We start from the raw sequence: 24,316 nt of genomic DNA on the forward strand, positions 1-24,316 counted from the left end.
TGAAATTATTTTAGGATAGCAATCAGCTCTAATATTTGCCTTTTCTAACCTTGGCTCTTTGATCAATGACCCAGCTTCCCGGGAGTTCCAGAACAATCCAGATTTCCCAGATCCTTGGGGATGTGACTGTACCTGGCTTGATACATGGTTGGTTGTGACCTAGGGCCCCCAAGTCCTCTCCTGCTCACTGAGTGCTTGGCCCAGACCCCAGCAGGGAACCTGGGCAGGCCTCTCTCACCGGGGCGTGTGGGCTCCAGGTGGTCCCACAGTGACCTGGACGCGCATTTGACTGTAGCATGGGCTGTAGCACTTCCTCTGTAAATTCCTCTGGCTCCCTTCCACTCTTCCCTCCCATCCCATCTGTGCAGGGCCCTGCCAGCTCTTCTCTGAGGAAATTTGCATCATGCAGCAGCGGGAGGCCTCTTGAAGACTGCTTCACTGAGCCATGGTCTGCTCGGCTGCCCCTGTGCTACTCCCGGCCATGACTCTCCCTCTGGTGGGATCACTTGTCCGAGAGTCCCAGCCTGTGAGTAAGACTGGGGTGAGGGAAGACCCAGGGAAGATCTGCAGAGGTAACAACAGGGGCCCCTGGGTGTGAGAGGCAGCAAGATGTGGGATGAAAGGATGGATGGAGGCGAGAGGGCTGGAGGGAGAGGAAGTAATGTATTTTTAAAAAGGCTGGTTTGTTATAAGATCTCCGAGAGTTCAGCCTTATTTTTCAGGGTGTGGGGATAGCTTCTGCTTCTTTATTTGAATTCCCGTGAACACCAGCGATGCCTGCTGCACTCTGGATAAAGGCTCTTCCAGTCAGGCTTGCAATTTAAAAACGAAAATAAAAACTTTCCAAACTTGGGAACCCTTGGCGTAGACGACAGGAGAGAATCTGAGGAAAGGCAGCAGAGTTAGTTTAGCACTTTATGATTTGTGTTTTCTCCCAGGTGGATATCTCTATCTCTAGCCACATCCTTATCTAGATCAATATCTGTTTTTAGACTGATCTCCTCACCCACACACAGTTTTGGGAGAGGGAGGAGTTGGTGAGGAAATAATTTACAGGCACTAGAGACTAAGGTATTGCCTGCCACTCACCCTCATGGCAATGCCTATGGAGGGAATAAAGCCCCCAGGCCTCTGGGCCGCAGGCAGCTCTGCCCAGCGCCCCCAGCCCTCTCTGGAGCTCCAGACCCAGCCATTTCAATTAGCCTGGAGGCACGGGGACGGGTACATTCAGGAAGGAATTAAGCAAAGCATGTTGACTCTCCAGGGTGTACCTGGTTCCTGGGTTCAGGTGGGCTTTGCCGGCCTGGGCGGGATCCCTGGTGCTGCATCCCTGCACCTCCTACCAGAAGCCTGCTTTCCCCTCCTGAGGTGCCCGCTTGATTCCAGGCAAAAAGAGGAGATTCAAAGAGACCAAGTCCTTCCAGATTAGCCAGGCGGGCACCGGAGCGGCTTGGGGAAGAAGGTGTCCCCGGGAGAAATGCGGAGTCAGCTCTCCTCAGAGGTCTCTCCCCTGTGCTCTGTTCCAGGGACAGGGTCAGGCTGGAGGGGAATCAGGGCAGCAATTGGACCAAGAACGTGGAGCAGGTGGTGAGTGGACAGACAGGAGGAGGAGGGGGGAGGGGGACGGGGAGCCTGGAACGAGGCAAGGAAAGAAAGAAAGGTCTGGAAGAGGGCACAGCCAGGGGGCTTAAGTGGGGTTAAGAGAGAGACTGGGTCTGGCGCTGGTCACACAGGTCTGAACGCAGTTCTCTAGCTGTGAGGCCTTGAGAAGATCCTTCCTTTTAGAGAGTCTTGCCCACGGAAGGGGGTCGTTGGGAGGGTGATATGAGACAGCGCGTGTGAAGGCACCGTAGCTGGATGAGCAGTGACCACCTTCCTGGGCCCTGTCTGCACCTGGACAGGCTATGGGAGGTGCGATGTGCTCTGCTTCCTGGCGGGGACAGCGAGGTATGGGGCCCAAAGGCCACAGGCCCATAGCTGCCTCTCCTCTCCAGCTGTCCCCTCTCCTACAGAATCGGTCCTGGTCTCCGTCTATGTACAGCTGTACTTTTCAAGTGAGCGCCAGCCGGCGGCACTCTCTGGGCCCATGACTCTCCCCACCGCCTCGGCTTCCTCCGCCCCAGTAACTCTCACTGGCCTCAGCCTCACAGCCGGTGGGGTGGCGGGAATTCTACTGACCCCTGCTCCTCAGTGGCTCTTAGCTGCTTTTATGGGAAGGGGGTTCAGAGTGCAAGGAGCCCAGCCCTCCCGCAGCCCCCTCGTCTGAGGTACTGTGAGCCGCTCCCTATTTCTTGGAGGGTGTGTGTGGCCCAGCTCCTTCCTCACCTCCCATCAGACAGACCTCCCCCTCCTGCCCCACATCCCATCTTCTAAACTTTGGCAGAGGCCTAAGGGGAAGATGACCACGGGCCCGGGCCTCGCCACTGCCACCTCTGATGCCTTTGCCCCACACGCGCTGATGCTTTGAAGTCAGGCTGAGAAGGCGGTGCCTGTGACCTTGGGATTGCTCACGATACCCAGCCTCAGAGCCTCACAGGCATCAGGCACTGGGCTTTCCCAGACAGCCTGCTCACTTCTTATCCCCCTTCCCTCTGTCACAGAGTGCGATGTCACCCACAAGGGGTGTAGCTACTGTGCTTGCCTCTCCGGGTACCAGTGGAACACCAGCGTCTGCTCCCATCACCCGCCCTGCCAAACCCCCCGTCAAGCGCCGGCCTTGTGGCTGCCTTGTCTTCGGCCCTGCTGAAGCCGGGTACTGCCAGCTGCTGCCACCTGGTGAGGAGGGTTGGGAACGTGAAAACCAATGGCCCTGAGTGAAAGGAACCCTCTCTGTGTTTTTTTCTCTCTGACCCCCGTATCTCTGCCAGCTAGTGGCTCCTCTGGGTGAGAGAAAATGCCAGGCATCATAGCAGATCACAGGCCCTGCGCCTGGGACAGGAAGAGGGAGACTCCAATGAACAACAGGGCTCCGAGACAGGTGGACAAAGAGAGGAAGTTCCCTCCCTGGGGGAGGGGGCGTCCTAGGACAAAAAGCTTCCCCGTGTGGTTCCCACTGACAGTTAGGGTCTTCCAGGCTGGATTGCGGCAGCCACACTCCTCCAGGGACAAAAGAGAACAGAAAATGTTAGGTGGGGAGGGAGGGAGGAGGGATGGGCTTCAGAAGATGGGGAAGGAGGGAGAGTTTAGCTGCCTCAAGGGCCGCAAGTTCCTGCTCCGGGAGTCCTATCTTTTGCCTCCCGCAGTCCCCGCGGCCATGAGCCTCAACTCCTGGCTTCAGACGCCTGGCGACACCCTGAACCTGACCCTCCTCACAAGCCAGGACACCACCAACCTGAACTGGTTCCTGTGGCCCACAGGGAGCCCCAGCCCCATCCTCCTGCGGGCAGGGTCACGTGTGTCCTTGACCTCCAGCCGGAACCGGGCTGTCCTCAGCATTGTCAACATGTCCCATAAATGGGCAGGTAGGCCACCTGTCCTTCCCTCCTCTCTCCTCCCCTTCTTTTTTTCCTCCTCCCTCTCCTTCTTGTCTTTTCTTCTCTTCTTTTCCCTTATCTCCATTTATTCACTCTGGGGAAACTAAGGCTAAGAGGCCCATTGATGTGAAGAATTATAATGAGAGAACGCTGAAAGCGTGGTCTCAATTTCAACTGAGAACAGATGCAGGTTTTTCTTCACGATGTTGAAATGGCAGCAGGTGGTGCAGGAAGGGCATCTACTGGGGGCAGAGAGGTTCACCTTAGGATGCATGGCTACAGGCTAATAACAAAGGGTCAGGATCTCGTCTTCTTCCTAGAAATCCTTTGGGGGACAGGGATCTTTCCTGCTGGGGTTAAGCTGAGGCTGGATGGAGAGGGCAGACCTAGGGTGTGGCTGGGGAAGCAGCAGAGACCCTGTGGCGCAGGTGGGGGCCAAGTGGCCGGGAGGTGCAGCAGGTGTGTGTCTGCAGGTGAGTACATATGCTGCTTTGAGGCCCAGGGATTCAGGTGGGAGCTGCACCAGATGGTGAGGGTGCCCCTGCAGGTGACAGATGTGGCTGGGCTCCCAGACCAGCTCTCCATCTCCTGTGCCACCTCCCCTGGCTTCCAGCTGAGCTGCTGCATCCCCAGTGCCCACCTGGGCTACACGGCTTCCTGGAGCCCCAGAGACGGCAACGAAGGTATGGAAAGGGGCTGGTTGGCAGGGCTCAGGGGAGAGGGGGCAGCTAGTTGCCCCCAGGCAGCTGGCTCTCCAGCTCCCTGGAAGCAGAGGTTGCAGTTCAACCTGGGCGTTCAGGGTCCAAGTCCAAATCTGTTTTTACCCCAATTCTGTTCATACAACAATAAGCACACGTGTGTAGACAACTTTTGCATAATGCTTTCATTCACACGATCTCCGTGAACTCACACGATATTATTCTGTGAGGTTCATTTGATGATGGTCCCATTTTACAAACGAGTTCACTGTGGCTTCGGGGCCTGGAACTAGTAAGAGACGCCCAGGGAGGGTCCCCTTCCCCCCGAATCCAAGCTCTTCCTTCAGTAGTTTGATGCCCACATACAATTCAGCTCATCTTCGCTGCTTCATCCACTCCTGAAATTGCTAGAGAGATCGCCAAGGCACCGCTCAGACCCCTGGGGTCTCGGTATGTCCCTGGCCCAGTGACCGTTCCCTTCTCTTGTCTCCCCCTCAGCCTCCTTATTCAACACGCCGGACTCCCAGTGCTTCGTGCTGGCTGTTCAGCGCTGCCCTGCAGCCGACACTACGCACACTTGTGACCTGCAGAGCCCGGGACTGAGCCCTCTCAGGGTTGCCGTCTCTGTCACCGTCATCCAGGTACTTGGGGCTTGGGGTCCAGGTGGCTGACCTCTCACCTGCTCATCCTGGGAGCTGCTTCCTGATGTCTCCCTGTGCTGGGCAACAGGGCCAGACCCCACACACTGCATGGGTTTCTGCCCAAGGAAAGGCTCGGGCTAGACTGGGTTGCTGAGCCTTCCCTGGTATCATTTTCAGATGGAGACAACAGCCGCCCTGAGGACTCTTCAACTATTGCCTGGAACGTCACCAAGGCTGGCCATGTGGCACAGGCCCCGTGTCCCTGGAAGAGGAGGGGCATGGTGAAGAGGCCTTGTAGGCCTGAGGGGGGCTGGGGGCCCATCCACAGCAGCTGCACGGACACGGGGCTCCTGGCCTTGCTTCTTAGAGCCCGGGTAAAGCTTCTGACCCTGCTGCCCACGTGCCCCATCCTCCACGACCTATCCCTTCCTCACTCAGGACCCAACTTCAGAGTCCTTTCCCCCAGAGACCCAGCCCGAAGGGTATTCAGGTTCTCTGAACTGGAGCCCTGGCAGAGCCAGGAAGCAGGTGTGGGCCCCTCAGAGCGGCCAGAGCTCTCATGGCAGGGAGGGTGCAGGTCCCAAGCCTTAATCCCAACAAGGGTCTGCCCCACAAAACTTGGTGTCAGTTTCTTCCACGTGGCTCGCTCCCCTCTCTGCTTCCGGCTCCCCTGGGACAGGGCGTGGATCTGGGGAGTAAGGAGCTGGACTGGGGAGGAGGGGGCCCCTTCTTCTCGAGGGCTCGCCCACGCCCACCCCCCTGCTGTCTTATCTGCCTCAGCTGCTGAGGGTAGGCCAGGGCTGGCCTGTGGACGAGGTACCACAGACCTTGGCTCAGCTGCTGGAGCAGGCAGTGGTGGTGACCCCACCCACCGACTCATTGGCACTGGTGGCCACCATGACAATCCTGGCCAAGGTGGTAGCACATTCCAGAATACAGCTCAACGGCAGTGCCCTGGAGGTGAGATCCTTGAGCCACATTGGGGCCAGCTGGGTAGTGTGGGCTGGCAACTCTTCACCTCTGGGCATTTCTGTCCCTCTGACATCACCATGGGCTGTCAGATGGCAGACTCTTCTAGAGTCCAAGTGTCTGCTCCTCTCGTCCATTTCTCCTCTTGGATACCAGTCTCCAAGGCCGCGGAGTGTGGAGGAGGCCTGATGCTGGGAACACATGGGAGGTCAGGGAAGGCAGGGAGGGGTGTGGAGACAGGAGTTCAGAGGCCTTCACGCACATGCAGATATGCGGATATGACGTGAATCCCCCCGTGCCCACACACAAGGTACCTATGTGGAGATACTCAAACGTACTTGGCTTTGCTGGACTCACCTAAACCAGCTCTCAGTATAGCATCAGTTGCTGACCCAGAAGCTGCAACCAAAAGAATAATCGGGGACAATGACACTGCACTGCACACCTTTCGTGTCTGGGAATACGCATCACACGGGGGTGCAGACATGCAGGTGGCCCTCTACTTCAGAACGCATGCCCTCTACCTCTGGGCACCATTCCTAGCTTTACGGACCTGTAGGGGTCCCCTTAGGACCTGGGTGGCCTCAAGGGATGGAAGGGGGAGAAGGGTCATCAGACGGAGGGGTGGGATGTGCATCAAGGGCCACATACTTGAAGATGCCCCAGCGGTTCTTCCTGTCCAGAAAGCTTTCCCCAGAGGAGATGGGCACAGCTAGAAGCCAAGAGAAGACTGGGGTTTTAGGGCAAGCTCTCCAACAACAGAGAAAGCACCCCAGGCAGAGGACACATTCAGGTTCTTGGGCTCCTGATTATAACCTGGACTCCTGGTGACTCTGGATTGTCCCTTGTTTCTCCCTGAAAATCTGCCTCCAGTTAGCATTTGAAGGGAAAAGTAGGATCGGAATGCACAGGAGTCACTGTAGCTGGGAGTAAAGTTCCTAGGATTTTTGCTGCCCAGGCAGGAGGGCAGGTGAAAATGTAAAAATGGATACAACCTCGTCAAAGGAGAGCTGGCAATAATAATAATTGCTCTGCAGCTGGGCCTTTCCACCCCTTCCTAGGCCACAAATGAAACCTACATCCCAGAACACAGCAAAGGAGGAAGTTAAGATGCCAGGTGAGAAAGAAGCATTCTTGGGAGCAGCGTGACCAGCGTGGAGTGAGGCCGAGTGTACAAAGGGCTTTCCAGCAAAGCTCTAAAAAGAAAACTCCTCTTCATATACCTGTCCCAACCTAAAGGGTGGAAAAAAGACTTCTTCAAGTAGACATTTCTAGAGGGGCTGAAGGAGGTGGAGGCCTCGGAAAGCAGATGGCATAACTCCCACTGCTTTTCCCAGAAAGCTGAAGGGAGTGTCACCACCACCAACCCTTGACTCAGTTCACTCTGAAAATTCCCTTTCACACTATCGAATTTTTAATTACCCTGAAAAACCATTGTTTTGAAGGAACTGCCATTGGTGGGTCTGGTGTCCAGAGGAGAGGGTAGCTTGCAGAGGCTTTAGGGCGAGGCTTTAGGGCGAGCTCTTTCACGGGGAAGACAGAAGCTCTGAGTGACCACAGGCAGAGCCGTGTTCCTTCAAGGGTGTCGAGGGTGTGTCCTTGAATCCAGGGATGGGTCCTGGCCCATCCTCTGAACCCTTTCCGCCTCCCAGAGCTCAGCCCTTGGGAAAGATAGGCTTGTTTTCATTAGTCACGCGCATCTCTCTGGCAGCTTACCTGTTCCCCATCTGTGACTGTCCAAGCAAGAAAAGTATGAAAAACTAACTAAAGCTACCTAATGAATAAGGCTGCCTTTGCTGTAAAAAATAATCAACAGATAGCAAAGTTCAAAATAATTACAAGTAAAACTGTCTCAACCAGTTTTTTTTTTTCTTTTTTTTGCGGTACGCGGGCCTCTCACTGTTGTGGCCTCTCCCGTTGCGGAGCACAGGCTCCGGACGCGCAGGCTCAGCGGCCATGGCTCACGGGCCCAGCCACCCCGCGGCATGTGGGATCTTCCCGGACCGGGGCACGAACCCACGTCCCCTGCATAGGCAGGCGGACTCTCAACCACTGCGCCACCAGGGAAGCCCTCACCCAGTTTTTAACTAATCAACAGTTCATGTTACAGATATATTTGATAAAAATCTTATTTTAACTATTCAGTGATTTCTTGTCTGATTATTTCTTCTCTATAGATACAAAGAAAGGATAGCTTAATTGACAGGAACTCTGATCTTCTAAACATTGGAGGCCAAGGGGAGAATTTGGTTCATTTCTTTTCAAAATTTAGGAAAAGGTGAAGTTAATAGGTCCCTCTTTCTTTAATCTCTATAAAATACATTACTATAAAATGTAAGTTTCATAGACGTATGCATGTATACAAAAAGTCACTGATATGAGAACATTTGTAAGAATGCGGTATAAGTTTTAAAGTAGAAAGATAACACAGACTGCCAAGAATTAAGGAGAAAAGATGACAAACACTGACATTTAAAAATTGACAGGATCAAGCTAAGACTAGATATAGAGAAGAAATATTTCAGAAAAGCCTTTAGAGGACACCAAGATATCAGCTGAATTAGCTTACAGAATCCACAAGAGGATGCTGACAGGACTCTGAAAATTTTTAAGAGTAAATAAATGAAAAAAATCTGACGAATGTTTGTTGATTTAAAAATTCATGGATAGTTTTATAACGTGGAATGAGGATGTTTTCTTTTGAAATAAAAAAGTGATATACTAACCACAGGCCATTGAAAATATTTTTCTTACATACACTATATCTCCACTGAAGGATTTGTGTGAATATTTTAATTGTGTATAAACCAGCTCGAGTATTTCTCTAAATGGATTCGATCATTCTTTCCAATAGAACACACCAACTCCCCAGGACAACTGCAACGTCTCTGTGCCTCATACTTGTTCCAGCCCTCACAGGAAGCAGCAGCTACCGGAATCCCGTGGGGGCTTTGCCTTGCTAGTTTCCTGGCAACAGAGTCAGGTCTCAATGCCACTTTCACTTTTTAAAATATTTATTTATTTTTAAATTAATTCATTTTTTATACAGCAGGTTCTTATTAGTTATCTATTTCATACATATTAGTGTATATATACACTTTCACTTTATTAACAATTTACAGTCTTGTTTTAATTATAAAAATTTTTTTTGAAAAATTCAAGTAATATAGAATAGAAACAGCAGATTCCTTTCCTGAGTATGCTTCTGTAGATATATGTGTTCTCGTTTTCCTTCTCAAATGATTGCGCATACTCAGTGCATGCTCTGCCGCTAAAAGCACACTTGAGAATGGATAAATGAAATGACATTAAGCCTTTGTTCACTTGGCTCTCACCATAAAAAAAAAAAGGAATGAAAAAGAATGCTCTGGAGGTAAATACAAGAAGGTGAGATATAGCAGCAATTCCATTTCTAAAAAGAAGGCTTAAAGAAATAAGTAAACAAGTGAACAGATAAATGTACAACGGGTGTGCACTCTAGTGTGTTTACATCCTCAAAAAAGAGGCACTTGGTAAAACAAATTAGGATATATCCATACAAAGGAATGCTATGTGGTCATTAAAACTGATGACATATAGCTACACCCACTAATATGAAAAAATGCTACATAGCTAAGCAAAACAAAAGGGTTCCAGAACACCATTATACCAGGCAATTATGTTCTATATGTCCACATAAATATGTACACATTAAAAAGGAGAGATATCAAAATATAAACAGTGGGTATGTCTACTTGATTTTTCATTTTCTTCTCCTACTCTATATTGTTTGAATTTTTTACTATGAGCATCTATTTTTATATTGGAAAAAAAATGGTTTTCAAAAGGTTTTCCTAGGGGCTTCCCCGGTGGCACAGTGGTTAAGAATCTGCCTGCCAACGCAGGGGACACAGGTTCGAGCCCTGGTCTGGGATGATTCCACATGCCACGGAGCAACTAAGCCCGTGCACAACTACTGAGCCTCCGAGCCACAACTACTGAGCCCGAGTGCCACAACTACTGAAGTCAGTGCGCCTAGAGCCTGTGATCCACAAGAGAAACCACCACAGTGAGAAGCCCGTGCACCACAATGAAGAGAACCCTCCCTCGATGCAACTAGAGAAAGCCCGTGCACAGCAATGAAGACCCAACGCAGCCAAAAATAAAATAAATTTATTAAAAAAAATTTTTTTCCTGAACGTTTTGCATATTTAAAAATAGAATATTGACGAGCAAAGAAACACAAACAAAATACGCCCTGGAATTTAAGTTTGTACAGAAGGATAGACTATATTAGGGGTTCCTGGGGAAGCTGTGAACTCCCTATTTGGAGTTCTGCTTTGGGAATCAATTGATCACTGACGGTTCTTTAAGTGTGGAAGGGAAAAGGGCTCCAATTTGAGTATGACTTTGAGTACAAACACTGCCAACATGTCTAAATGCTTCTTCTCTTTCACAATAATCTATTTATTTTCAGAATAATATGTCTACTCACTATTTTTGTCCTCCAATCCCCACATTCTCCCATTTCCTCTCCATCAATGATCCCTCTTCATTGAGGAAGCACAATAAACCAGTTCAGAGTCCCCCAAAACCACAGCGGATATAGGCAGAGGGACTCTGAGTCATCCATTAAAATCTGAGAAAGCCCGGGAGACCCTGCTACCGCCTTTTACTCCTCAAGAAAAACCGGAACTTCAGAAGCCTGGAGAAATAAGCAAAACTGAGAAAGGATGGGGGAGAAGACAGGCGGAGAAGCAAAACAGCTAGGGGCAGGGAAGAGTGGTGGGGAGAGGGTGGGGAGAAGTTGGGGAGCTGACCTTCTGAAATTTGAATGAAAGAAGATGAGGGCAAATAAAGGCTCCACTCTCAATTGGTTATTTGGTGGAACAGAGGGTCTAATTAAAGTTTTACATGAAAAGAGAGACACTTTTAAGTTGGGATCTTTAAAAACATAACCAGTTTAAGATACTTAAGAACAAACATCAAGAAGGTGTCTATAATCACAACAAAGGATGATCTTTTGTAGCAGTCATGCTAATGAAAATAACGTGGCTCTCTCTATACGTATAAAATGTTTTGAAATAGTACATAACTTTAACCTGTGTGCTCCTCTCCAATCCAATTCCACTGTCCCCTACCTAGAGGTAACTTCTGTTCTGAATGTTTTCCCTTACCTTAAAAAAATTTTTTTTTAATTGTGGTAAAATACACATAAAATGTTATCATTTTAATGATTTTTAAGTATACAGTTCAGTAGTGTTAAGTACATTCACATTGTAGTGCAACCAATCTTCAGAATTATTTTCATCTTCCAAAACAGAAATCCTATACCCATTAAACAACCCCTCATCCCCCCTCCCTCAAGCCCTGGCAACCACCATTCTACTGTCTTTATGAATTTGACTGTTTTAAATACCTGGGACAAGTAGAATCATACAGTATTTGTCTTTTTGTGACTGGCTTGTTTTACTTAGCATAATATCCTCAAGCTTCATCCATGTTGTAGCATGTGACAGGACTGCCTTCCTTTTTAAGGCTACATAGTGTTCTATTGCATGTATATACACATTTTGTTTATCCATTGGTCCATCAGTGAACACCTGAGTTGTTTCCAAGTTTTAGTTATTGTGAATAATGCTGTTATGAACATGGGTGTATAAATATTTCTGAGACCCTGCTTTCAATGCTTCTGTATATATCCTAGACCTGGAATTGCTGGATCATATGGTAATTCTATTGGGCTGGCCAAAACGTGCCTTTGGTTTTTAAGTAAAACTAGAAGACACATTTTTCCTTTTCACCAAGAACTTTATTGAACAATGTATTCACCCTTTTATTCCACTACCTTCTGCCATTTTTCAGGCAACTTCATAATTCCATCTCCCCAAAACTTTTTATCTTTTTGAGCAAAGAACTGTTCCAGGTGCCTTTTACAGTCTTCCAGGGAACTGAAATTTTTTCCATTAAGAGAATTTTGTAAAGACCGAAATAAATGGAAATCCGAAGGTGCAATGTCTAGTGAATACAGCGGATGAATCAGAACTTCCCAGCCAAGCTGTAACAGTTTTCTCCTGGTCATCAAAGAAACATGCGGTCTTGCATTACCCTGACGGATGATTATGCGTTTTCTGTTGACTAATTCTGGATGCTTTTTGTCAAGTGCTGTTTTCAGTTGGTCTAAATGGGAGAAGTACTTGCTGGAATTAATCGTTTGGTTTTCCGGAAGCAGCTCATAATAGAAGACTCTCTTTCAATCCCATCATAAAAACATCTCATTCTTTGGATGAAGACTGGCCTTTGGTGTGGTTGGTGGTGGTTCATTTCGGTTGCCCGACAATCTCTTCCGTTCCATATTTTTGTACAGTATCCACTTTTCATAACTCATCACAATTTGTTTTATTGATGAAAACAGAACGTTTTCATTACGTTTAAGTAGAAAATCCCATGCGGAAATATGGTCAAGAAGGTTTTTCTCGCTTAACCTATGTGACACCCAAACATCAGTGATTAACATAATCAAGCTGGTGCAAATGATTTTCAACACTTGATTTGGATATTTTGAGTATGTCGGCTATCTCCCGCGTGGTATTATGTTGATTGTTCTCAATTAATTTCTCGATTTAATTAATGTCTCAATTTGATCGCTATCAACTTCAACTGGTCTACCGACCATGGAGCATCATCCAGAAAATCTCCAGCACAAAACTTCTCAAACCACTTTTGACATGTTTGATCAGTCACTGCACCTTCTCTGTACGCTGCACAAATCTTTTTTTTTTTTTTTTTTTTGCATTTCGGTTGTGTTTTTACCTTTCCTGAAATAAGCATAATATGCCGAAAATGTTGTTTTCTTCCATCTTCAATGGCTACACAAAAATTTACCAATTTTGATTTTTTTTAAATGCATGCTGATGTGACAGCTGTCACGTACAATCTAACAAAATTGTTTTGAATGAAGTTAAAGACAACTAAGTGCTCCTAGAGCCATCTTACAGAAAAAACCCGAACGAACCTTTTGGCCAACCCAGTACCTATAATTTTTTGAGGACCTGTTATACTATTTCCCATAGCATCTGCACAATTTTACATTCCCATCAACAGTGCACAAAGGTTTCAATTTCTCCATATCCTCACCAACACTTGTCATTTTCAGGTTTTGTAATAGCAGCCATCCTATTGGGTGTGAAGTAGCAGCTCATTGTAGTTTTGATTTGCATTTCCCCAACAATCAGTGACGCTGAACATCTTTTCATGTGCCCATTGTACATCTTCTTTAGAGAAATATCTATTCAAATTATTTGCTCATTTTAATTTTTTAAATAAATTTATTATTTTATTTATTGTTTCTGGCTGTGTTGGGTCTTTGTTGCTGCGTGCTGGCGTTTCTCTGGTTGTGGCGAGTGGGGACCACTCTTCATTGTGGTTCACGGGCTTCTCATTGTGGCAGCTCCTCTCGTTGTGGAGCACGGGCTCTAGGCGTGTGGGCCTCAGCAGCTGTGGCACGCAAACTCAGTAGTTGTGGCTCGTGGGACCTAGAGCACAGGCTCAGCAGCTGCAGTGCATGGGCCTGCTCCGCAGCACGTGGGACCCTCCCGGACCAGGGATCGAACCCATGTCCCCTGCACTGGCAGGTGGACTCTCAATCACTGCGCCACCAGGGAAGCCCTTTTGTTCATTTTAAAATTGGGTTTTCTAGCTCTTGAGGTGCATAGTTCTTTATATATTCTGGATATTAACCCCTTATCAGATATGATTTATATTTTCCCCCATTCCATAGGTTGCTTTTTCACTGTGTCCTTTGATGTACAGAAGTTTTTAATTTTTATGAACTCCAATTTTTTTCTCTTTCCTGTTCTTTTGGTGTCATATCCAAGAAATCATTGCCAAATCCAGTATCATGAAGCTTTCCCTGTTTCCTTCTAAGAGTTTTATAATTTTAGTTTTTATGTTTAGGTCTTTGATCTGTTTTGAGTTAATTTCTGTATATGGTATAATGCAGGGGTCCAACTTCATTATTTTACATGTGGATATACAATTTTCCCAACACCATTTGTTGAAAAGATTGTCTTGGCACTCTCCTAGAAAATAATTTCACTATATGTGAATTTATATATGGGTTCCTTTTTAAACTATTAACTAAACCCCAGATTTCACCAGTTTTTTTTTTATTAGTGTCCTTATTCTGTTTTAGAATCCAACTCAGGATACTACATTACATTCAGTTCTCGTGTCTCTTTCGCCTCCTCTGGTCTGTGACAGTTTCTCAGTATTCTTTTATTTTTCATGACTTTGATAGTTTTGAGTACTAGTGAAGAATTTTGTAGAATGTCCCTCAATTTAGTTTTGTCTGACGTTTTCTCATCAATCGACTAGGTTATGAGTACTTGGAAAGAATACCACTAAGGTGAAGGGCCCTTTTGATGACCTCATACCAGGAGGTCTGTGATATCCACATGACAGCACCAATAACAGCCCTGTTCATTTGGTTAAACTAGTGTTTGCCAGGTTTCTCCACTGTTAAGGTTGCCTTTTCTGTCTTCACACTCTATTTACTGGAATTGAGTCACTAAGTCCAGCCCACACTCAAGAGGGGAAGAGCAGGATCCACCTCCTGGAGCCTGGGGTCTACATATATTATTTGGCATTCTTCTGTAAGATTTCTTTTTTCTTAACTGTTTTGGAAAATAATTTCACCTTGTTCATAGGCATCCTAGAAATGTACTTAGTTTTGCTTATTTTTAAAACTTTGCTGTGGATGAACATTTGTTATTTACAATATTTTGCTATTAGAGAGAGATGCTGCTATCAACACTCTTGTACATGTCTCCTGGTACTCATGTACAAGTTTCTCCAGGAAATATACCCAAGAGTGGAAAAGCTGGATTATAAACCATGTGTCATATTCAAATGTACAAGATAATGCCAGACTGTTTTCCAAAGTGGTTGTATCAATCTACATTCTCACCAGCAGTGTATAAAAAGTTCCTACTGTTCTACATCCTTACTCACGCTTGGTATTCTCAGTCCTGTTCATTTTTGTCAGTCTAGTAGGTATAAAATAATACCTCATCATGATCTTGGTTTGGTTTTTCTTGATTACTAATGAGCATCTTTTCATGTTTATTCTGCATTTGTACATTATTTTCTAAATTCATGTTTATTCTGCATTTGTACATTATTTTCTAAAAAAATACCTGTTAATATCTTTTGCCATATTTTACGATGTTATCTTTCTTCTTCTTTTTTTTTTGGCCTCACCGCACGGCATGCGGGAGGGATCTTAGTTCCCCAACCAGGAACTGAACCCGAGCCCCCTGCAGTGGAACCCCAGAGTCTTAACCACTGGATCACCAGGGAAGTCCCTATCTTTCTTCTTTTTGATTGACAGGAATTCTGTATACACCCTGGATCCTTTGTAAAATATATCTATATCATATATATCTTGTAAGGTATCTATCATATGTATGATATGATAGAGATAATAAAAGATATATTTTTGATAAGATATATATATGTACATATATATGATATATATATGCACATCCTTTGTAAGTTATATCTGTACCTTCACCCCATTTGTGGCTTGTCTTTCCACTCTATCATATAAAGAACAAAGGTTCTTATTTCAACATAGGCCAATTTATAGATCTTTTCGTTTATGATAACACTTTAAATGTCTTATTTAAGAAATTCTTCCCACCCCAACCTAAGGGTCATAGTGGTATTTTTTTTCCTAAATTTTAAAGGTTTTTTTTTTGCGGTACGCGGGCCTCTCACTGCTGCGGCCTCTCCCGTTGCGGAGCACAGGCCCCGGACGCACAGGCTCAGCGGCCATGGCCCACGGGCCCAGCCGCTCCGTGGCATGGGGAATCCTCCCAGACCGGGGCACGAAACCATGTCCCCTGCATCGGCAGGCGGACTCTCAACCACTGCGCCACCAGGGAAGCCCCTTAAAAAGTTTTTTATCTTTTATATTTAACTTATCTAGAGTTAATACTTGTGATATGTAAATATAATGGTTTGCAGTATTAAAAACTCACATTAGGTGGAATTCACCAATGAAATCATGGGGAAATAAAGCTGGGACTCTCAAATAACCTTTTAAGAGGTTAGCACTTGCTCCCTCGCCCAATCTGTCCCTGAACTAGAGTATGATTCTGATTGCCAGTAACTTTCACAGACCTAAATGAAATTCACATGAACGGTTGTAACTGAGACTTTTGCTTCTGCAATGCACTAGCATACATGTTATTTAATGCAGTTCGGTTGTCAAAAAACTGAGAGAATTTTTAGTATGTTGACCAAATTTTTGAAATTTCTTTACATTTCATTAAACCCGGCAAACAGAAACATCTCCAAACGATAAAATAAATTTATTTCAATTGGGCACTGGGGAAAAAATGGTGTTATTCTAAAGCAGGACCTTCTTTATGATCCTAGCGGCTTCATGGTTGACTAAAATGGTTAGAAGTTACAAATGAGTAATCCAAGGCAAAATCTGTCCCTAAGCAAGAGAACCACCTTTTACCTCTAATAAAACAATGCAAATGGTTCTCTGATACTTCTCTACTTTATTAAGGTTAACCAACATGGTATTTATATATCTAAACATTTACTGTAAATTTTCAGTGATGTTCAGATTCTAAATTACCTTTCCATAATTAGGTTAAATTTAGGCACATTGGTTTGTATTTTATAGAAAACATTTATCTTTAGGTCACAAATAGGAATGAGCTATAATTTGCAAATGTTACAAAGGTGATTCCAAATCTCAGCTAAATTCTTTCCAAAATTGCAACCACTCTTTCAGTCTTTCATAAAAATAGAGACCAAACATAATTGCTTAAACTTATCACTGTTGAGAGATTCTGGTAACTAAGAAATTCCTGAAAGAGTAATAAGCCGTGATTATTGGAAAGCTCAGAACACTGGCAAGGCTTAACTGCAAAGTACTTAACAGAAGGCCACAAATTTTGTTTTCCTAAGAGGAGCTAGGAACTACAGATGTCACTGAATAGTGCATTGAAATGGCATTGCCTAGGGTGAGTGTTGCACAGAAACTCCAGGTCACCTCTTCTTGATCTATTATTTTGGATAAGCTTCCACTATCATAGCATGGCCCTGTAAAGGAAAATAAAGTTCAATTAGAGCAATCAAATGCAATGAATCCAGCCAGTACAGAGGCAGCATAGAACAATGGGAAAAATATAGGCTTTGGAACTTAATCCTGGCTCTGCCATTCAAACACTGTGTGATCTTGGGAAAGTTATTAGCCATTCTGAACCTCAACTTCCTCTCTAAAATGGGGTTCACGGTGCCCACTTCAAAGTGTTTTTGTGAGCACTAGATAGCATACAATGTATGTATACACACACATACATGTATACACATGTGTATCAGAGTCTATCTAGAAGAGTCTGACTCCTAGTAGATGCTCCGTAAGTGGTTACTATTAAAATAAGCCAGAGGGGCTTTTTTAGCTGTATAAAAATAAACGCAATACAGTGAATCCAACAACGGCCTTCTCTCTCTCCTAGATAAGAAAACTGAGGCTTTGAGAGGTTAAGTTACTCATCCAAATCCACAAAGCTATTAAGTAACAGGGTCAGGACTTGAAACCAGATGATTCCAAAACCTGGTCTCTTCTTTACTACTCTATGCAGGTGAAGATGATTTGAGGTCCCACAAAGGTAAAAAGGCAGAAGATCCCTTTCCTAGTACTAGGCACAGTGCTACATCCAAGTTATCTCCCTAGTTGAAACCTAGTATAGAAATTAATGATTTCATGAGTCTAAATCCTATCTGATAATCATAGTCATTCTATCTTTTGGACTGCTATCGAACTAGTTAATAGCCTAACTAATCTCCCTGCTTCTAGATTCAATTCAATCCCCACAAATATTTATTAAACTATTATTTATAAGGCACCAAGCTGAACACCGTGTGGGTACAAAGTTTTGCTACACGGTCTGTATCCTCAATCTAACATACACTGTAGTTCAAAACAAACTGCTAAATACCTTGATACAGGCACAAGCAAACAAAAGAATATGGATGGGAAGGATTGACTGGCTTGGGGTTGTCCTAGAAGGGCCCATAATAAGGTCGAATATTCCTTCTCCTGTTTTATTTCAACTGTGTTGTTTTCATGTTCCAAATCTTTTATATCGCACTAGATCAGTGGTTCTCAATGGCAGTGATTTTGCTCCCTCCCCTCCCCAGAGGACATTTAGCAATGTCTGGAGATATTTCTGGTTGTCCCAACTGTGTGTGTTGGCAGGGGGGCAGGGGGTGGTGGGGGGGAGTGAGGGGGGTGGTTTGCTACTGGTATCTAGTGGGTAGAGACCATGTTAAACACCCTACAACACACAGCACAGTCCCCTCACCCGCAACAAAGAATTATCTGGCCCAAAATGTTACTAGTGCCAGAGCTGAGAAACCCTGAGCCACAATGATGGATTCCTCCTTTGATCTAATCATGTTTGTAGCACGCATTTGGCTCTTGATGAAACAATGCCAAGTTTAATCTAGTTTCTAAGATGCATCATGTCCTTCTTCACTATACTGTAAACTTCTAGAGGTAAGTAATAATACTGGATATTATTCTTTGTTCATCCACAAAAGCACCTAGTATTGTGTTATTAATCCTCTATGTGCTAGATTAAAAAATTAGGGAACAAACACTCAAAACCAAAGGACATTAACCTATGTGGACTATGCACTGTGTACAATGCTACGCACTAGTTACCTCCCGCATTTAAATTTGGCATAGAAAGATAAGAGGGAGGGCTCCAGTCCTGATTTACCATGGTTTTCTGTAAATGAAGTTACAACAGATTAGAAAATACTTCTGATTGTGAAGTCTAAAATATTCCAACCTAAAAATAACTGATCCTTTGCTTCTTCAAAGTCTCTGAGAAAAAGCCATAAATAAAGGCTTTTAAATGTAAGATGTTTATACTTTTACATATCTTATTCATCTTGGTCGGCAACAGATAGTTTCTGTTATCTGGAGAAAAATCAAATCTGTTTCCATCAGGGTTGGAAAAAAAAAAAAGAAGGAAGTTTTGTAGGAAGTTTCGTCAGTAACACAAGTAAAGCAGATAGAAAAAAACTGTAGAAAACCATAATTTTCCTCAGCTAAAGAGCAATAGGTTATCCAGAGGCAAATTAATTCTCCATTAAGGTATAGTTCAGTTCTCAAGAAAGACTTGGAGAGATTTTATGGATAACGTCCCATGGTGACTACATAAATGGATAAAATTTTATTATTAAAGAAGAAAATATATCGAAGTGTGAATAATGATAGTGTCTGATGAGGGGATTATAAGTGATTATAATTTTATTTTCTAAATACTTTTTGTATTTTCATAATTTCCATAAGGAGCATATATAACTTTTATAAACAAAAAACATAAACATTATTTTAGGGGAAAAAAATAACTTGGATTTAAATAGATTCTTCCTTTCAAAGTACTATCAGAATTAAAGTTGTACTCCCTCCCCACAAAAATGGGCTGCTTTTTTCCCAGTTGTCTGTCATCAGAAAAATCGCTCTAAGACTGTTTCAAATTAAGCTAAATCAAACATTCTTGGATGAATTTGTTTTGTTTCCAAGAAAATGACTTTCTGGAAGCTCCTATGAAACTTCTGTGACATACCTGCCCTCCAGCTGCACAGGCGGCAACTAACCCATACTGGCCTCCTTCCTTCTGTAATCTGTTGGCAGTTGCCATGACCAACCGACAGCCAGTGGCTCCAAACGGGTGCCCCAGGGACAGTGATCCACCCCAGATGTTAAACTTCTCCAAAGGAGGCGATCCAACCTGGCTCCCACAAAAATAGACACAAATATAAAGATGAGTTTACTTAAGAATCAGACAAGGCTCGTAGTTAACAGGTAGTAATGGCAATAAAGGGAAGTAACTAACTTAAGCCAAATCACAAGTTATTTTACTGCAAAAGAAAGAGATTCTAAATCAATTCTGAAAGCCAAGGGCCCACTTATTTTTCATCTAACATCAGAATGGATGAACAAAGACAACCTAAAATTTTGCTTTTATTTTATTTTTTGTTTTCTAACATCTTTATTGGAGTATAATTGCTTTACAACGGTGTGTTAGTTTCTGCTTTATAACAAAGTGAATCAATTATACATATACATATGTTCCCATATCTCCTCTCTCGTGTCTCGCTCCTACCCTCCCTATCCCACCCCTCTAGGTGGTCACAAAGCACGGAGCTGATCTCCCTGTGCTATGCAGCTGTTTCCCACTAGCTATCTATTTTACATTTGGTAGTGTATATATGTCAATGCCACTTTCTCACTTCGTCCCAGCTTACCCTTTCCCCTCCCCGTGTCCTCAAGTCCATTCTCTACACCTGCATCTTTATTCCTGTCCTGCACCTAGGTTCTTCAGAACCCTTTTTTTTCTTAGATTCCATATATATGTGTTAGCATACGGTATTTGTTTTTCTCTTTCTGACTTACTTCACTCTGTATGACAGACTCTAGGTCCATCCACCTCACTACAAATAACTCAATTTTGTTTCTTTTTATGGCCGAGTAATATTCCATTGTGTATATGTGCCACATCTTCTTTATCCTTGCTTTTATTTTTTTCTAAAGAATTTCCAGGAGGTATTTTTCAACTAGGAAATACATACATGTAATGAAACACAACATTCTTCAGAAGCAGCAGCAGCTTTCCTCTTCATATATTTTTTTTAAGCCTCTTCATATTTTTATTAGCAGGTATTAAAGCTCCAAATATTAAAGTGCTTTGGAAATTCAAGCTGTTTTTTGGCTACACTGCACAGCATGCAGGATCTTAATTCCCCAACCAGGGATCGAACCCGTGCCCCCCTGCAGTGGAAGCAGAGTCTTAACCACTGGACCACCAGGGAAGTTCCTCGAGCATATTTTTAACCAGAAACTTACCTTGGCTTTTCTACCCATGTAGTTTTGTGCAAACCAGTCAGAATCCATGGCTTTCAAATTAGCCAAAATCTGACCCTAGAAAGGAAAATAACTCAATAAGGACCTTGTTAATAATGTCCCTCAAGGCATTCTTTGAGTTTGTCTAACTTTAAAGCTAAGCAAATCTTTAAATCAGTTTTCAGTGAATATTTCCCAAAGAAACAATCTGGTACTTTTGAAGGGCCTCAAAGTGACAGCTTCAAAAGGTATGTTTTTTAGCACTGTGTGTGTAGCCCTGGAGTCCTCCCATCATGCCCTTCCCAGCAGTGTAAGTCAGTACTTCAAATATAAAGCTCCACTCTTGTTTTACTCATATTAAACGATTATAGTCCTTTGATATGTGTCTTTAAAGTGACTTACTGAGAAAGCTTCATGAAATTCAAAAGCATCAATATCATTCATTGTTAATCCTGCCTTTTCTAAAACTTTTGGAGTAGCATATGTTGGTCTGAAAAGAAAAAAATAAGTGATACAATATTAAAACTTTAATTTTTAACCTAAGAGCTCCTTTATATTCCCCAAACTGAGTTCTACATAATTATCAGAGTGTCTTCCACTCACTCACTGATTCTACTGTACAAATATTAAGTGTTGGTGATACAATATTAAACTGAACAGACATGGCCCCTGCCCTTTGCAGTTGATATTCTGGACTCAGAGAAATAGATAATAAGCAAGTAAACAATTAATGAGAAGGACAAATTAATAAAGTGAAGAGCTAGAAGAACACAAAGTTCAAAGGGCAGAGCATCAGAAGGGGCATGGCTAGTTAAAGGACATAATGGAGGCTAGTGAGGGTAGAGCCTCGTGAGGGAGGGAGAGGAGTCTAAACATTAGGAGGCTTTTATAAAAAGCTATTCTGAAGACTGTTGCAGAGTGTGTGGCAATATGAAAAAAATGCTTATGACATCTTAATGTAAAAGAAGAATACAAAATTGTATATATATTGTAATTATAAGTAGAGAAGTATAGGAAAAAGTGGAAAAGACTCCAAAATTATAAAATGATAAAGCAACATAAAAGATTACTATTATTTAAAAAACCCAACTCACAAGCCAATTATGAACTCAGGGCTTAATGTACTTTAAAATCTATGTAAGAAACATTGGTAACCAAGTATTTTTCATTATAATCCTAGGATACACATGCTACCTACCCAAGTAAGAGCTGATCTTTTGGATCCTGAGACACGTACACGAAATCCCTAGGTAAGAGAAGAGAGGAGTCAGCTCTAGTACTAAAATAAAGAAACCAGAGGTAATTATTTGAACACTTACGTTACCTCAAATATGCCTTCGGTTTATAACCCATGGCCAGAGCTTTTTCCTCTGCCAAAATCAGCACTGCAGATGCACCATCGGTCTGAAATGTTGACCAGAACAAAAATGTTAAAATTCTGCAGCCTCTCTGGTGGTCTTTATCCAGCCACCTTCTATGCCCTGTTCCTAAATCTACCAACCAGTGACACTTATACAGTGCCTCTATATAACAAAACCTTTTCATTTTATCCATCGTTAGGTCACGATTCAAACACACACACCAACCCACTTTTGGAAGACGAGGGTACAAGAGCCTATTCAGAAAGTACCGTAATTATCAAAATGGATGAGGAGAATAGGTAACTCTAGAAATATGTGTTCATGATAAACTAAAAGTTTTTTGCTTTTAGTGCAGAATATGAGGAATTTTATGAATTAAAACAATCTCCAAAAAAAATCTCTTATTTACTGATTTATTTTTACATTTTCTGGACTGTTTCCCAGCTGCTTCCTGCCTGTGGCTTCGAGGTGATTTTCTTCTATTTATAGACTATAACAATGGGAGAAGAAGAAATAGGTAGATAGCTGAGAACATAAGAACCATGGCCTTCCCTCTCTGGACCTACCCCACGTGCTTTCTTCCAACTGACAACTGAGAAGTTGGGGGACAAAGAAGTACCACTCACAAAAGCCCTTTACCATTGCTTCAAAAAAAGAGCTCAAAAAAAAAAAAACCCAAAATTCCAAAGGAAAGGAAACTACTCCCTAGCATTTGCAAAATCAAAACAATTTCTACCACATCAGACCATAGTTTTACAACTCAGTAACTGTGAAGAGGCTATGTAGCCACTACTGATAGGCGGGCATAAAGTCTGGAAACACAGGTGACTATACATAATGATATCACATCAATAACATATTCAATGTGCAGTTGTGCAAAATTGCAGTGAATGTGGTGCGTTAACAAAACCTCTGAAAATCCATGTATTTGTGATGCATTACCTCTGACGATTCGTGTTTCTGACTTTTGATGAATAAACCTGAACCTTTTGCACACCCCACGAGTAATCAAGGGGGCTCAGATCTGCCAGGAGTGTAACCCATACCATATGGCCCTATCATCCAACTTGGTTTTGGAAATAATCACCTAACCAGCCCTTCACCACTCAGGCTTTACAGAGCGGTACATCATCCTGTTGGAACCACTTCAGGCACCCTTGCCCGAGCTCAAGAGCAGGCATTAAATCATCATTTACCAAAGTCAAATATGTCAAACATTTGCCTATGTTTCTAGACTGTATACCTGGGTAGAGGAGTTACACTGTCAAAGAAACATTGACCAGATGAACTATATCCAGAAGACTATACCCAAGGTAGTAGGAGAAGGGAAACCACATCTCCCAAGCAGAAGCAGAATCAGCAGGGACATTCAGTTGAGGAGAAGAAAAAAACCCCAAGCAAGGACATGAAGCTACCTGCATATAAGTAAAATAACAACAACAGAAAATGAGGGTAGATTTATTCCACGATGCTTATAGGAAAGTAATTTGCGGGCCGGCATAAAACATAATTTTCTAACAATCAGAGGTAGGAGATGTATCTCGTCACTCTCTCTGCCTACTTTCCAAGTCTTATACGACTCCCTGTATTCACATCCTATGTTCCAACCAAGCTTTTCCCCAAAGAGGTCCTTGCTCTCGTAACTAACTCCTGATTTTGCATTTGCTGTTCCTTTTGCCTAGAATGCCATTTATACACTACCTGAATTGGCTTGTACTCTTCCTTCAAGATTCTCTGAGCAAGGGTCACCTCCTCTAAGAAGCCTCTTTGACTCACCCATCTATGTATCTTCCCCAAGAGTCTATGCTTATAGCCTTCACAGCACTTTCTCACTACATTACAATAAACTGTTCTTTTTATCTCCAGTGCCTAGCACAGGCAGTCAAAGTTTTTTGACTGCTGAAGTGCCTGAAGAGAACAGCTGTTTTGTAACAGAATGGTGACTGGGTCACGAGACTACTATGGCTTTAAAAACTGTAATTCTATTTTAATATTATCTTTGTAATGAGGAAGTGTATTTTTAAGTCTCTATTCATAATACACACAAATAACTCTATTTCAGGCTTTTCTATTGAGAGTACACAAATACAAAAGATCACTAGTAAACACATATAGCACACATAGTTACCAGAAAAGAAGAATTTGCAGCTGTCACTGTACCATAGGGCTTGATGAATGCAGGTTTTAGTTTGGCCATTTGCTCCAAGGAGGAAGGACGAATGCCATTATCTTGAGTAACTGTATCTTTTCCTAT

General features: G+C 43.6%; 2 protein-coding genes across 4 annotated transcripts in view; one reads left to right on the forward strand and one right to left on the reverse strand.

The window, feature by feature from the left end:
• Positions 1 to 445: 445 nt before the first annotated feature.
• ADGRF3 (adhesion G protein-coupled receptor F3) lies at positions 446 to 7,636 on the forward strand. Its single transcript, XM_027113899.1, is given in 10 exon segments — positions 446 to 526; positions 1,527 to 1,587; positions 2,013 to 2,153; positions 2,601 to 2,704; positions 2,706 to 2,775; positions 3,243 to 3,461; positions 3,947 to 4,156; positions 4,670 to 4,828; positions 4,990 to 5,186; positions 5,593 to 7,636. Coding segments are annotated over 10 exon segments (1,620 nt in total). The 3' UTR covers positions 5,971 to 7,636.
• An 8,481-nt stretch (positions 7,637 to 16,117) lies between these two features.
• The window catches only part of HADHB (hydroxyacyl-CoA dehydrogenase trifunctional multienzyme complex subunit beta), a 36,497-nt gene continuing 28,298 nt past the window's right edge, over positions 16,118 to 24,316 (reverse strand). For 2 of the 3 annotated variants that reach the window (XM_027113642.1, XM_027113643.1), the window contains exons 10-16: positions 24,191 to 24,312; positions 22,026 to 22,105; positions 21,900 to 21,947; positions 21,104 to 21,191; positions 20,705 to 20,779; positions 19,425 to 19,589; positions 16,118 to 16,884 (exon numbers count right to left, since the gene is read on the reverse strand). In XM_027113642.1, coding sequence (XP_026969443.1) covers positions 16,849 to 16,884; positions 19,425 to 19,589; positions 20,705 to 20,779; positions 21,104 to 21,191; positions 21,900 to 21,947; positions 22,026 to 22,105; positions 24,191 to 24,312 — 614 coding nt within the window. In that variant the 3' untranslated portion in view covers positions 16,118 to 16,848. The other variant, XM_027113641.1, reaches the window with a different exon arrangement.

The sequence above is a fragment of the Aethalodelphis obliquidens genome, unplaced genomic scaffold, assembly GCF_003676395.1.
Source record: "Aethalodelphis obliquidens isolate GAN/ISIS:26980383/991018 unplaced genomic scaffold, ASM367639v1 scaffold12, whole genome shotgun sequence".
NCBI lineage: Eukaryota > Metazoa > Chordata > Mammalia > Artiodactyla > Delphinidae > Aethalodelphis > Aethalodelphis obliquidens.